The sequence below is a fragment of the Brachycentrus maculatus genome, unplaced genomic scaffold (assembly GCF_059751285.1).
Source record: "Brachycentrus maculatus isolate JH-2025_06_01 unplaced genomic scaffold, ASM5975128v1 h1tg000166l, whole genome shotgun sequence".
Classification (NCBI taxonomy): domain Eukaryota; kingdom Metazoa; phylum Arthropoda; class Insecta; order Trichoptera; family Brachycentridae; genus Brachycentrus; species Brachycentrus maculatus.
The window spans coordinates 1,293,219-1,309,720 of record NW_028280919.1 but is presented as its reverse complement, the minus strand read 5'-3'; the positions used below and the strand labels follow the sequence as shown (position 1 = coordinate 1,309,720).

The 16,502-nt window shown below is 28.8% G+C and overlaps 1 protein-coding gene and 1 non-coding gene across 2 annotated transcripts in view; one reads left to right on the top strand and one right to left on the bottom strand.

Moving 5' to 3' along the window:
• The window catches only part of LOC148308425 (uncharacterized), a 62,560-nt gene extending 47,880 nt beyond the window's left edge, over positions 1-14,680 (bottom strand). Inside the window, exon 1 of the mRNA XM_088261703.1 lies at positions 14,623-14,680. Coding sequence (XP_088117829.1) covers positions 14,623-14,680 — 58 coding nt within the window. The remainder of the gene's footprint in view (positions 1-14,622) is intronic.
• LOC148308424 (U1 spliceosomal RNA) lies at positions 14,615-14,776 on the top strand. Its single transcript, XR_015837686.1, has one exon. It is a non-coding gene; the product is annotated as a U1 spliceosomal RNA (small nuclear RNA).
• The last annotated feature ends 1,726 nt before the right edge of the window (positions 14,777-16,502 follow it).

Genomic DNA, 16,502 nt, shown 5'->3' with positions numbered 1-16,502 from the left:
GAGAAAAAATCTTCAGGTTTTACCTAAAAAGATCTGTTGCACAGTAAAAAGTTCAATAAGTGGCTTGATATTTATATTTAATACATTGTATTATATTTTTAAACTTTAAAAACGTTCTCCTGAAAAATCAAGTATTTTGATTTATGACGTTCTTGAAAGGAGTGAGCGATATGTACGGCACTTTTTTTGTCCTATAAATGCAATGAGTACGCTCATTTCTCTCTCTCTCTTATAATACGTAGGTACATATAAAATTAATGATATTTAATCCTTTCTTTTACAACCAAACACATTTTTTCTAAACGGGATTATATCACAAAGACATCCTGCATGCTACAATATTACAAAGTCAATATCACTTTGGTCGGCCGAAAGGGTTTCTATTATTATTTTTTTCCTCTTTCTACCATATCTTTATTTTTTTATTTGTATTTACCTTATTTGTTTTCTTTGGCATTTTATTTTACTACGTTATTTTTACCTCATTCTTGTTTTTATGCCTTTTTACTATAATTTATTTCTTTACTTTTTGTTACTTGTTCTGTTTATAAGGAAGTACCTGATTGTGTAAAAAAAAAATTTTTTAATTGATAATTCATTTTACGCATTTTTAGTGAAAAAAACCCTCACTTAAAAAAATACTGTAATTTTAACATTTTGAACGATATACAAAAATAAAAATATCACATCAATATGTACATAAAAATAGTTTTACGATTTTTAAGATTTGTATTACGAAATGTAAAGTTGTTATACGAAGAAGAAATTATAATGGAAAATGTAATTAATTCACATTATGTGATCGTTATTGATTAATATGTTTGCGTTTTTTTCATATTTAATTCGTAATTATATTGGTGGTTTCTTGCTTAAATTGTTATGTCTTTGAACAAAAAAAGGTAGACGAAATTTTATTAAAAATGGTATCAACCTTTAAAATATATTTTATATATTGATCATATTACCCGCCTACCAGTTTTTTTAGTGTAGTAAATAATATATCAATCTTTTCGTTTGATTGTTTTCCAAAGAACCAACTATAAATTCCAGTATCGTGAAAATATCTTAGTAATTTATTAGCACTTATACATTATATTGAGTAAGTACTAGCGTTAAATCGTCCTAAATGTACTTCTTAACCCATTATACTACGGTATCCTTCTGATACGACTATATTTGCAATGTTTTAAGGATGAACTTGTAAAAACCCTAATGATGAACTGCTGTTTGAAAATTGATTATTCATTGCGACATAACATGTTTTTTTTTTATCACATGTATAAAATTGACAAATAAACATTAAACATTTCCGACCATTACATACATTCCGACTCTTCCATAGATCTGTATAACTTACACAAATAAGTTCAAAAGGAAGTATGCAACCCCAAGTATCCTATCTAAAATCACAAGCAAACAAGACATAAAAAATAATTTTAATATATATGTGTGTATATATATATATATATATATATATATATATATATATATATATATATATATATATATAATTTAATTAAATATGGAAACTAGATTGGGAATTAAAGAAAATATGACGCAAAAACCATATAAAAATAATTTCACATACGAAAGGATTAAATTGAAAAAGAGAATTATTTGTTACAGACATGAGTAGGTTCAAATAGATAAGAGAATATAGGATGGCTAGTATATTTTTCAGTTACAAATATTTAAGACTTGAATAGATATATATATATATATACAACGGTTTATTATGTCTATTATTTACCATATATTGTTACGAAAAATATTTTATTGAAATAATGCGTTTTTTTCAATATTGGCTCATAGCCAAGTCTAGAAAATTCTCGTAAAAGGGAATTTATCAACAACGATAAAAAATCATTCTCAATTATTTATTCGAATCATACCTCTATTTTTAAATGCCAAAGTCAAATATTTTCATATATTAACTCGGCAATCAGCTTGTGGTGATATCCATTTAATTTTAATTTCAATTTCATTGGTAAATACCACTATTTCTTAAAATTTATTATGACATGTGTTTAAAAATGAAAAGGAACGTATCGAAACACGTTCCACAAAAGATCCTAAGAAATAGTAGTATTTACTAAGTAAAATGTAAATTAAAATATAATAATAAAAAATACTCAGAGTATTTTGTATTTAATTATTATTATTACGAATATTTTTTTATTTATTTCAAAGTTACAAGTGAAATTCGATTAAAAAATCGGAACCAAAATTACCTCAAGGTCTATTTTTTCATTTGGGACGTTATATTTGAATGTCTATATATTGTATATTATTATTATTATTATCAAAAATCTATAAATAACTTCAGGAGATTTAAGATTTTCCATTATTTTCAAATGCATACAGATTATGTATTATTTTTAGAGCATTCGTTCAAAGTATTTTTATCGTTCGATCAAATTTTTGGAACTGTTATGAATAAAATATTGTATTATATATCGCTCACTCCTTTCAATAACGTCATAAATAAAAAAAAACTTGATTTTTCAGGAGAACGTTTTTAAAGTTTAAAAATACAACACAATGTATTAAAAATAAATATCTAGCCACTTATTGAACATTTTACTATTCAACAGATTTTTTTAGGTAAAACCTGAATATTTTTTCTCCATTTGAAAAATATCAGTATATTTTTAAAAAAAATAATTAAACAATACCTTTTCTTCAAAATGTAAAAAAAAATTCTTTCTGACCTGTAGCGCGTAAATATTAAGTTTAAAAATATGCCTCTTTTGCTGGGATATTGTACTTTTTCTGGGCATTCCGAAAACATGCTCAACTGATAATTGACGATTTTTGATTTATGACGTTCTTGAAAGGAGTGAGCGATATGTACACATTTATTTCATAATTTTAAATCCATATTATTTTGATATTCAGAATGATTGAAATTACTACATGACAACATAATTATACTTCCCACATCAATAAACATCAATACATAATATCATTTGAATAAGTCTCTTAGTATATTCACCATTTCCTGATTTTCTATTCATGTGTTTTGAATATTTACATCATGGATCATAAATTAATGAGATTATTAAACACTTTATGAAAACAAGTTTAAATTAAATTAGTACTAATTTACCAACCATCCTCGTGAACTATTTCTAACCTAGGAGAGAATCTTCTATTCGGCATTATTAACTAAAAAACAAATTTATTTTTATTCACTAATGTCGTTTTATAACACCAATTAATATTACAAACACCACGAACAACATTCAATATAACAAACACATGTTTATAATTTATCACAACTTAAAATACAAAATAAAATTTGATTTCTTAAAGCAACACCGTCTTCTGAGCCGTAAAATAAATACATATAATTTCTACCTACACAAAAAAAAATTAAAAAAATTGTTCCCAATAATTTGTATTTTGAATTGTCTATGGATTTTAACAATTTTAATTGACTGATTTGAAACCATCGAACGTTATCAAAAGAAGAAGACAACGAATTATAAAAATAGTGTTATATTACCATACCACATCGTTGATAACGCTTTTAAAATACAATTAAATAACAATAATACCCACTTTTTTCAGGACAATGAAAAATGATGGAGTCGACCCTTACTAGTAAGGACTGTGACTCAAAAGAAGAAGAAGAAGACTTTAAATATTATTTGTAATGGTTATTTCTTATGATACTAACTGAATCATTAACTAACCGTCACGCTGCTTCGCAAAATCTATCCATTTTAAATTTAAGTTTTTCTTGGTAAATACCACTATTTCTTAAAATATATTGATGTATTCTGCATCATTTTACACCTTAAACATACGGTTTTTGAAAATGATGCGGAATGCATCGAAACACGTGTCACAATAGATTTTAAGGAATAGTGGTATTTACAAAGTAATACTTAAATTTAAAATGTATATTATAACACAAAATGACGTTTATTTGGTTTATAAATAAAAAAATACATAAAAAAATAAAAATAAATTTGAAATGGAAATATCTGAAAACAAAGAAAATATTCGAGTTCCGGCTATATTCTCGTACATAAATCACAGAAAATTATATCGAGTCTCAGTATAAACAAGAAAAAGAAACCTTTTGTCGTTACAGTACGGAGTTTTTCACATATAACGTACATATAAGTGTACAGCTTCATACAAAAAGGTCTTCATTTTATTACTTCCTAGGAAATCATTAGTCCAAACGCACGTCACATCCTTTTTCTCAATTGCGTCGTTTAGAAATTTTATAGGTGTTTTATTCCACTTCAAATGATAGTACATAATGATCTGAGGCGTTCGTTATATATTGTACCTTCAATATTTATTAATAAAATATTATGAACATGTATAGGGCTCAATTCCAAACGATGCCCTAATAATGTCTTACCTTGAGTGTAAGTCCCTCTCCAAGCACAAGAGTGCAGTCTCTTTTTTGGAGAGGCACAGCGAAACTAAAATTATAAGTTTGCCATATATATAAATGAATAGAAATTCCATTAAAAATATAAATATAATATTTAAAACAAAAAATTAAGAAACATATGAGACAAATGTAATTTAAGCGACCTTGAGGTGATTTCTAACAAAAATAGCTCTTTATAAATTGGCCGTATTTTTTAGTTTAATTCGAAACAAAAGGTGATCGAAGGTAATTTGGCATAATCAAGTACATCAATTATGTATCACTCAATGGTGGGTGCATTGCCAAAATAAAAAATATCTACTCGTCGGGAATTAGAATAAGTATGAGGAGATGCATGTATGTGTAAAAGGTATGGGGAATGTTAACAGAAATATAATGCTATTATTTGGTTTTAAAATATCCTGAAAAATATTGTTGTGAAGGACTTAAAAAACAAAGCAACTATTTCGGCGCAAAAAAAACAATGTACTTGGAAAATATCTTTAAAATAAATGGCTTTGAAATTAAAATATAGAGTGCCAGAACTTCATCTATACAGTTTTAATAATAGGATTGAAGAAAACAATATCAAAGAACAAACGTTATTTTATGTATGCAAAACCAAAATCGGCAGTTAAAATAGGTCATAAGTCGGTCAGGAGTCGGAATAATAGACGGGTATATGTGAGAAGATATGTATGAATGTACTCGTAGAAAATATGAAGAATGTTTACGAAGAGTGGTGCGACGTTGTATTTTCAGGAAGTGGCGTGATAATTATTTTTTTCATGCACATTCTTTTCAACATCAACTTATTAAGTGGATTAACTTTTGAGCAGGGCTAGGGAATCTAGATACTTACTAAAAAAAGCAACACAACAGTGAGCCAAGAGGATAGGTCATAATATAATACACCCAGGCTTACTCCTTACGATTACAGAAGGCATGTACGAAAGCACAAACTACAATAGACATTATATCTATATTTATATATTTATATATATATATATATATATATATATATATATATATATATATATATATATATATATATATATATATATATATATATATATATATATATATATATATATATATATATATATATATATATATATATATATATATATATATATATATATATATATATATATATATATATATATATATATATATATATATATATATATATATATATATATATATATATATATATATACATATAAATAAAGATTTTTAACCAATACTAATCAGTAGGTTTGCTAGAATCACTAGTTTTTTGCGACGTAAAAAATAATCGTTTTAAAAATTAAGAACTCCTCAATATTATTGGCAATGCGAACGTGCTATACACGCTTACTTTAACATCTAATAGTTACATATCACTCACTCCTTTCAACAACGTCGTATATCAAAAATCAATTTACAGTTGTGCATACTTTCGGAATACTCAAAAAATGTTCTATATATCAGCAAAAGCGGCATATTTTTAACTTAATATTTACCCGCTACAGGGCAGATGTTTATTTTGCATTTTTTAAGAAAAGGTATTGTTTAATTATTTTTTCAAATGGATAAAAAACCTTCAGGTTTTACCTAAAAAGATCTCCTGCATAGTAAAATGTTCAATAAGTGGCACAACGATGACCCAAAAAATGAAGTTTTTTTTATATATAACGTTGTTGAAAGGAGTGAGTGATATACCTATGTATTTCGCGGGGCCACATGACCTTTATTGTTACGTGGGTAATAAATTACTGCCATCGCTACTCGATGACTGGACTATAATTCCATGTGTGCAACATCATCGGATCAAAGTCTAGGCCAGTTTATATTCTTTTTTTTGTTCGGAAATATTATAATTATTAATTGATTTCTTGCATTACATTTTTTATGTACCTACAATGAATAGTTTGACGTACGTACAAGTTCACGGGAATTCCGTATTTCAATGAAATTTATATTATTAGTAATACAAGTATTTTTTTTGACACCACGTTCGAATACGGTGGTTTTATACTAAGCTAACATTTTTGACCGCGATGGCAGCGCCTTCTGATAAAAGTAACAGCAACACACGCAATACTCACGGCGAACAGTGTGTTTTTTTAAATCTGCTGTAATTTTACAATTACAATGTTCGATTACATGTTGTTTTATATATTTTTATATTTCCATTTGTTGACAAGTATTACATTATATATATATATATATATATATATATATATATATATATATATATATATATATATATATATATATATGTATATATATATATATATATATATATATATATATATATATATATATATATATATATATATATAAATATATATATATATATATATATATATATATATATATATATATAAATATATATATATATACATATATATATATATATATATGTATATATATATATATATATATATATATATATATATATATATATATATATATATATATATATATATATATATATATACTTTTTTTTTTTTGTGTTATGTAACATAGTCCTTTATTTATACAAATATTTAGATAACTGTACCAATATACGATTCAACATTAACAAAGTATTTATTTTGATAAAATCGAGATTTCTAATCACTTAAAATGAAAGCAAGAAAATATTTTTTTTTATTTACGGAATAAAGAAGCTGTTTTCATTTCAGTGGCCTCATTTTCAACAACAGTCGGTATTTTTTCGTATTAAATAATCATAAGAATCCTAGACAAAGATAAAGACAAAGCAATTTTTTCAATCCCTTCGGAGTCGACCCTTGGAAGATTAGATGAACTTGTTTCAAAATGGATGACGTAGAAAAAGGTTTTAGTTATTTATTCATACCACAGGCTATACCATCAAGACGAAACACACTTTAAACATCCATAACATGTGAGACCACATAAAGATATTTAAAATTTTGTTAGATCATATCAATAATAATAATAATTAATAAAAGCCTTATCCGCACCCAATGGTGCATAGGGCACTGCGTCATATAAACGCAGTGTTATCTTGATCGTTTACACATAAAGGAAAGGTGATCAGCCCTCCGCTTCAGGTACCAGTCCAGGGTAATATTGAATAAATATTACAGTGAAAAAAATTACTTACATTTATTTTACCCCCCTTGGGAATCGAACCCGGGACCTCCAGAATGGTAGCCGAGCGCGCTGACCATTACACTACGGAGGCGGACAAATATCAATAAAGGGTAGTTAAAAATATATATATACAAAAAATATTATATTCGAACACGTTCATAATAATACATAAATAAGGGAGTGAAATATTTCATTTCTATAATAATTCTTAAATAATAAATTATGTATTCGAAAAATATTTCCCATTGAGTACATTATTGGGAAATAAATACACAATAAAAAGGTAGTGTTTGTTTGCATGCAAACATGTGTTATAAATATATGTGTACTCTAATTGTAAACATAGAATATTTGTGCAATATTTGGTGAATTGTCTCTTGCGTAGTTGCTCAAGTCTTAGGACAGTTGACTGGATTATATGATCACTTTACACACAGTGATGACCATCCCATGTAAATATGAACAACCATACTAATCAAATTTCGAAAAAATGTAAAAACGTTTCAAGTGACAAATCACCATACTTATATTTTCAGTATCCCTTCACATTTAATTTTAAAAATTACAAGTTCACTCGAATCATCAATTTATCAATGTGACATTCACCGAATTACTTTTTTATCATGGATAGAATTGGTTAACATTATCGAATACGATCCTCAAGGTAATCGCTTAAACCAGACAATAACTGATACGTACACCTTCAACATGTCCATACCTTCATATACTTTATAAACTTATTTTTCTGTTTTGAGATATTATTGTTACATTAAACCATATCCGCTTCCTGGTGGAGCATATGGAGTCCACAAACTGTCTCCATGCTTTTCTGTCGGCTGCCAGCTCCCTTGCATCCTCCCAAGTCAGATCCGCGTCCCGAAGTTCTGACGAGAACTGCCGACGAATTGTCAGCAGTGGTCGTCCTGGGCGGCGCGAACCTGATGCCTTGTAAAAAAGGCAAGCTTGATGAAGGCTCTCAGGAGGCATACGGAGTACATGGCCTAGCCAATTGAATCGCCTTTTCTTGACGACAGTTGTGACCAAGATTTGCTGCGTCCTACGCCTTATCTCTTCATTCCTCACAAAGTCAAACCACCGCACGCCTAAAATTCTCAGCAGACACCTATTCTCGAAGCTCAGTACACGGCTGCTCTGAGCCCTTGTAAGGTGCCATGTTACACAGCCGATATTATTGTTAGAGAAATACATTTCTTGGTGTAAATTGCGCTTAAGTGGAATACACTTTATAATTTTTTAACTAATTTTTTTACACCAAATAGACTATATTTTCGTAAAATAAAAAGAAGCTTGACTCAAAATATCAGGAAATGAGTTTAAAATATTCTAATTTATTCATTATAAGAATTAAGTTTCACAATACTTATATTGAAATTAATGAAACTTAATTACAAAGCAAAACGTGTCACATAAACTGAATTTATAGCTTTATTTTTTTATAGCTTAACTTCATAAAAGTCGAACACATGCAAAATATGTAAAATGCGTTAACTTTAGTATAATGTCTTACGTCATTTTGACTTTCCAATGTTCTGGCATTCTCTGACCCATATTCTTTAATTATTAATCAATCCTTTTTATTATACAATTTTTAATCGGCACGCAATAATCTGAACGACTTAGCAATGGTGTATAATGCAACCAGTAAATGCTTTTATTGTTGACGATTCGTGTTATATTGTATTGAAGTCATAACTTATAAAAAAAAGTTAACACGAATCTCTTACGCACGTAGGAACATAATTTTCAATCATTGATTTACTTTTATTGTGTAGGCACAGTTTATTTCTTCCATCGATTCTCAATACATTCGTTATCTTCATCATAGATTTTTTTTTTAAAATACGTAAATATTAACTGAAACATTATTATAACTTATATTGGAGAAACAATAAAACAATTTTTATAATTTAAATGTAACTTTGTTTTAAAATCACTATAAATATTTTATTTTAACTTAATTATAATGTCTACCGGTTTCAAAGCTACCCGCTTCTTTATCAAAACTGATTAATACTATATTATACTACAGATAGACATTATAATTAAGTTATAATAAAATATTTATAGTGATTTTAAAACAAAGTTACATTTTTATTATAAAATGGAAAATCACAAAGTTAGTGCTTCAAATATAAATTATAATAAAACACTGATTTGGAAAATTGTATGAGATTTTAATGGTTATTTATTACAAATGAAATAAGCATACATTCAAAATGTGTATTAATGTACATATATAAAGCAAAACAAATGCTCAGTTTTATTGTTATCCAACAAATGTCATATGCTATTTCAGAAATGTGTCCGCAGAGTGAAGAGTTTTCTTCTCTCTCTCTATTGTTGCCTCTCATCTCCTTTAATAAAAAGTACCTTGTATTCCTTATTTATTTTCTTGCCCTTAAATAAGTAATGTCCTTAAACCAGGACAGGCGCCGTGGCGTACTTGGGCAGACGCTCGACTGCTAACCTGGCGTCGCGGGTTCAATTCCCGCCAAGTGCAAAATAAATTCAAGAAAGATTTATTTTCAATTGCTCTGGGTGTTTATGATGTATTTTTCATATTTACTTTCCTTTTACTTACTATTCTAATTGCAGACAAGCCTTTAATAGAGGTTTTAGGGGGTCATTCCTTTAAAAAAAAAAACTTCCTTCACTTACAACATCTGTATCCTATCAACAAATCCAACGTCTATAATAAGTGTTACGCAAGACTTATATATAAGCTTACTTAATTATTTTATAAAGTACAATATTATTATTTCTTCTAACCATTATCCACACCTAATGGTGCATAGGGCACTGCATCGTATCGCATCGACGCAGTATTATATTAATCGAGAATTGCACGAGGGCAAGGTGATCAGTCCTGCGCTTCTTGTACCAGTCCAGGGTATTATAAAATTAATATTAGAGTAAAAGTCAATTGTATTTATTTTGACTCCCCTGGGAATCGAACCCGGAATCTTAGCACTAAAGAGTCTAACGAATGACATAATTTATCAAGTGAACATCACGCGTCAATAAAAAAACATGATTTTAATAATTTTTTTTAATATTTAAAAATTAAAATCATGTAGATACGAGTATTTGATACTGCTCTGGGAACGACAAAATATCGCGCTTATCTTAGGGTATTAAGTTATTATTACAGCAGTTCGTTCTGCTGCCGATTTCATCCATGTTGACATATTTCAGGCAGTTTGGTCCGGGTTTTATTTCCCTTTCAGATGCCTTGAAATTTAATAAACCCAGTTAAAATTTTATCTCAGTACCCGCATTAGGCTCGCCTGAATCCTACTCAAATTAAATAGGGCCTATCACAAATCGTGCTTTCGTAGCGCTTACATAATGCTGAAAATTCAACGTATTTTTTAATTGCTTCAGGAATCGTATATTGTTTTGTTTCTTGTTCATCGAATATCGAATATCAATAAACAAACAAAATACTGGAATTAAAAATTTTATTAAAAGAATGAAATTAATGCCCATGGTTCGGCTATTTTCACTCAATTTACAATATTACAATTTGCAATTATAGGCACCGAGCATTGTCAAAAAACCCATTAAACGAATATTGTTACATTTGTAACTGCTTTCTTTAAAATATGATCTTTTTTACACTCGTGTTTAAAAATTTACGTTAAAGGGAAAATTCATTTTATGTACGAAAGATAACTTAATACAAAGAAAATTCTAAAACAATCAAAATATGGTCATTGTTTTACATTTTAAAATTTTGATATTTCACTCTACCAATCGCTTTGTTATAAAATTGATAAATTATCGGATTATCGGAAGTTCTAGATGAGATAAAAGTGTAAGTAGGTAAAAATACTGAAATATTTCCCAAAAACGTAGCAGGGAAGATCTTTTCTAAGGGTGGCGTTTTTGAGATTGGGAGTATAAATGTTATTAATAATACGAGTACAAAAGCATAATTTAAAGATGAGATTATGTTTTCGAGTGATGATTTTTTACACTTGTAAAGTCCACAAATCCCAAACAAATATTTATCTTTTAAGGAAAAAATAAAACTTATGTCGACCTTTATGACAAAATTACGTAAAAATGCTTAGAATTTTTATTTGACATAGAAATTACATAAAAATATGGTTCATTAAGATATATCAATAGGTCATTGTTAAAAGAGAATATAAAAATCTTAGTATTTCCATGGACTACAATATGTCATTGGCTGGTTAATGTGATGACTTTATACGACGTAAAAATTTCATTTTACTATCCGTAATTGTCCTTATTTTTTTAAACATGCTCCTTATTTTTTTAAACATGTTTCGGTGTAGAATTAGTTATTTTTCAGATTTTCATAGGTTCAAAATACATTTGTTAAAATATTATTAAAATTTGACATTTTGACTCTTCATATTCTTGAAAATTACTGCCCATGTGGGTACGTAATTTCGATGAATTTTTTTAAAATGAAAACTGGATAGTGGTCCCCATCTACATATAAAAACATACGCATGTATCACGTATACACACAGTATTTTATTTTTACCTACAGGATTACGCAATTTTATATATAAATAAAATTATTTTTATAAACAGAAGTAATGACGAGTATAAATAATTAATATGCCTTAATTATATGTGCGTAAATATTTATTCCATGCCAAATCGATGCCAAGTCGGAAAAAAACTGTTCATTAGCGTATTATGCAAATAATTTAAAACAAATTAATGCGTATTTTTGCTTGACCGCTTTAGATTACGCATTATAAATGGGGATTAATTCGATATTCGTTCCGACAATTTCATCACATTTCACAAAATAACTTTACATACCAAACAGGTACTTTCAATAATCCGATTTCGTGTTTTTTCGTAGCTTTATAAATAGGAAATTATGTTTATTGACATTGCAACAAAGATAAAGAAGAAAATGGAAGTCAGGGCTAACGACCTGTCAGAGGCTGGTTTTTTTATAGAATTTCTAAAAAATATATAAAATAATACTTAAAACCCTTACCCTAACTTATATGTGAATATTATTATAACTGTCAGCCTCCGTAGTGTAATGTTCAGCACGCTCGGCAACCGTACTGGAGGTCTCAAGTTCGATTCTCGGGGAGTAGGGGGAGGTCAAATGAATATAAGTGATTTTTTCACCCAAATATTAATTCAATACTACCCTGGACTGGTACCTGAAGCGGAGGGCTTTTCACTTTTTCCTTCATGTGTTAAAGTTCAAATTGACACTGCGTTTATGTGATGCAGTGTCCTATGCACCATCGGGTGATAATGAGAGTTTGAATAAGATGATTATAATACACAAACTTCTTGAATTCAATAATTGTCAGAAAAATTATATAAAACCATGGTTTTCAACTCTTGTACCTTGTTGTATATACCTTCATATAACATTTTTATCTTGTCTCCCACTAGTACGACAATGTTGGTAACGACAAAACCCGGTGACTGGTCAAATAAAATTAATGTAGAAAACACTAAATCTGTACTTGCTATTTTATTAGAATTTTGTATTGTTGATTTATTACGATCTATGCCTAATACAGAGGATTTTTTTGTATTAAAACAATAAATCACTTTATTGAAATTATTAGAAATGCCATAAAACATATTTGCTTGTTCGAGCATGAAAACTAACGACCGCAGACATATATATTCTTCTGAAGTGACACTTCATATAAGAGTGCACGCCATCCAAAAACTTTGCTAATAAATTCGATTCAACGTTTGGCTTCAACATTGTCTCCATTTCTAAGGGTGAGTTATCGTATAACATTTGAATTTTTGCCATTATATCCATACATACAATATATATACTATGTAGATCAGTGGCCGGTAACCTACCACCCGCGGGTAATTGACTTACACTCTACGACATTTTGAAACCCACAAAAAAAACATGATATTTTTTTACATAAAATTATTTATACACGAATTCCAGATTCCTGTGACTCAAGTTAACCACATATTTGCCAAATATCGAAAAACTTTCTAAGAAATTTCAAAACTAAGATAACCAGTAGTAAAAATATTTTTTATACATATAAAATAAATTATTAACACATAAGTACATGTTTGTAATTAATTTTATGAAAATATTTTGTCCTAGATTTTTACTTATTTTTAACAAAGGAAATTTTCGAAATGATATTTTTTACCCACTCTCTCAAAAGGTTTTTGACCACTGATTTAGATACATTGAGTACGTATAAGTACCTACGTTCTTCAATATATTAAGACAAAGAATATAGAACTATATCAATAAAATAATTTAAATCACATCTCAATAAAACAATACATAAATAATTTCGTTACAATTCGCTCAATTATTTATGTAGTGTTATATGGATATCCATATAAATAAAAATGTAAATTGTCCCAAATCTTAAATCTCCTTAAGTAATTCAATAAATGATTTGAAATTTTGATAAAACGATGCATTCAAATACAAGCTTGATTTTATATTTACATGTGATGGATAAAGGTACGAGTATGTTTGAAAATATATATTTTTGACCGCAATCACTGCGCATTCTGTTGAAAGTAAAAGCTACACAAGCAAAACTAAACATTGCTCATGGCAGAAAGCGTACTTTTTATGTTGTCTGTTGTCATCTACAATTTTCAATATTCGCGATCGCATTGTTATTTCGTTCATTTTTATTGCCATTCATATACATTGTGAAATCAAATATATCACAAATATGCGATTTTTATTTATTTTTTCATTATATTAAATAAGGCTAAGCCACAGAAATATGTGGTCGGGTGATTTAGCGCATGATAAATTCAATTCAATTACTGTTAACAAAACGCATAAGGGCCTAAATTGAAACCTTGAGGGATTCCAAAAGCTGTTATTACTTAAAGAGTAAAGAAATATAATGTGAACTGTCTATAAATATATGTATTTGTAGTTATTTAAAATAAAAAAAATATAAAATCCAAATGATGCAGTGCAAACTTCGATCTATCAAGAGAACAAAATGACTTTTAGTTCTGCCTCGCTGACGGAAGATGGCGCCACATTCGTTCGCAGCAGGCATGTGTTACGGCTCTATCTCTCGCTTATATAGCCCGGCGATACCGAGCCAAAGCATACTTACCTGGCGTAGGGGATACCGTGATCAACACGGCGGTTCCCCCAGGGCGAGGCTCTTCCATTGCACTACGGTTGGGCTGACCCTTGCGATTATCCCTAATGCGGATAACTCGGGCGCGTAATTTTTGGTAGTCGGGACTGCGTACGCGCTGTCCCGCTGTTAACTTTGTTAGATAATCTGGCGGGAGGTAGAATTCCAGATGTGTGGAATAGGTAGATGACGTGGGAGGGTGCCGACACTCGTTTTAACCGAACCGTGTGACGTCGTTGGAGACTAATATGAAGTCATACTCTTTACTTGAATTCATCGTCCAAGAGTAAAGGAATAATAAAGATACCTTCTTCTGCTGCATTTTTAAAGTTTATCTGTGGTAGTAATTTGAAATTCGTTTTAAAAAAGTAGCAAAACATTATTATAAGCGCCTTAGAGGTAATTTTGCAAAAATAGCATATATAACTTTCCACTTATTTTTTTTTAAATGATCAACCACTATTTTACCCTCTGATTGCAAACAGCCATAATTATATGGTATCAAACGTTTTGATCAATATCACGAGTCTGTTTTTGGTTGGTTGGAAGATATTGCTTTTTAGCAACAAGCCCGCCAATGTACTTATTTATTTACTGTACATGAAGTTTAAATAAATAAATTTACTTTACTAATTTGATGGTCTAGGTTTCGTCGTTACTGACATCTTCAAGCCAGTCTTGGTCATTCCCAAGATTGGAATTCCAGTCGCTGGTAAAATAAATAAGTAGGTAAATAACTAACTAATCATCACGCCCCTTACCGAAGAGGTAGGCAGAGAGAATGGAAAGCCACACCATTCTACCTTTGCAAACATGATTCGCCTCTTCCAAATAAGTGAAATCATCTACCTGTTCCAAAATTTCCACATTTACCAGTACTCAGATAAATATGTGTATATTATTATTATTTTTCGGAAGTAAGGAGACCGAGTACTTTTGAGCATCGTTTAAAAAAATACTTAGTAATTATTACTTTAGTAAAATAGGTAAAAGTTTATCATTTATCGAAAATATCTACAGATTAATTTTATAATATCAGTACTCGTTAAGTAAGAAATCACTTCTTTTGAGATAGAAATTGTGCATGCAGTACCATACATGTAATAGAAGTAAAATTACTTTTAAAAAATGATGAAAGAGAGAAATTTAGGTGAGAGATAGAGAGCAACTGAAACGAAATACAATAATTTAGCATAAAAAATATTTTCTTGAATGTTTTCCGCAGATACATTGTGGCACAATTTTATAAACTTTATAAAATTAAACAACTTTGTTTCAACCACTTTTTTATTATTAATATACTTTAACCTACCGGTTTCGACAAGAAACTTATCATCATCATAATTTATTGAATTCTAAAACATTAAAAACAATAAAGTACCTACTCAAAATTAATTACATTCCCTCACCAAAAACTTCCACAAACTCGAGTGTGTAGAAGTTTTTGGTAAGGGAATGTAATTAATTATGAGTATTTAATGTTTAAGAATTTAATTAACCCTGATGATGACAAGGTTCTTGTCGAAACCGGTAGGTTAAAGTGTACTAATAATAAAAAGTGGTTAAAATAAAATTGTTTAATTTTATAAAGTTTAAAAAAATATTCTTTCAGTCAATATTCATACTCGTTTCTTGGAGCTTCTCAATACTTATGTTAATGGATGTGATTACTAAAATATTAGATTTATATATTTCGATATAACTATATATATTATATTATTTGATATTTGCATTCGCCGTGTGCAGATGGCGCCACAATCGTTCCCAACACGCTTGCAAAAGGGCGCTTCTAGTTAACTGTCAGCTCTCATAGCTCTCTCTTTCCTTCTCCCCACGTTATTATATCTTTCTTC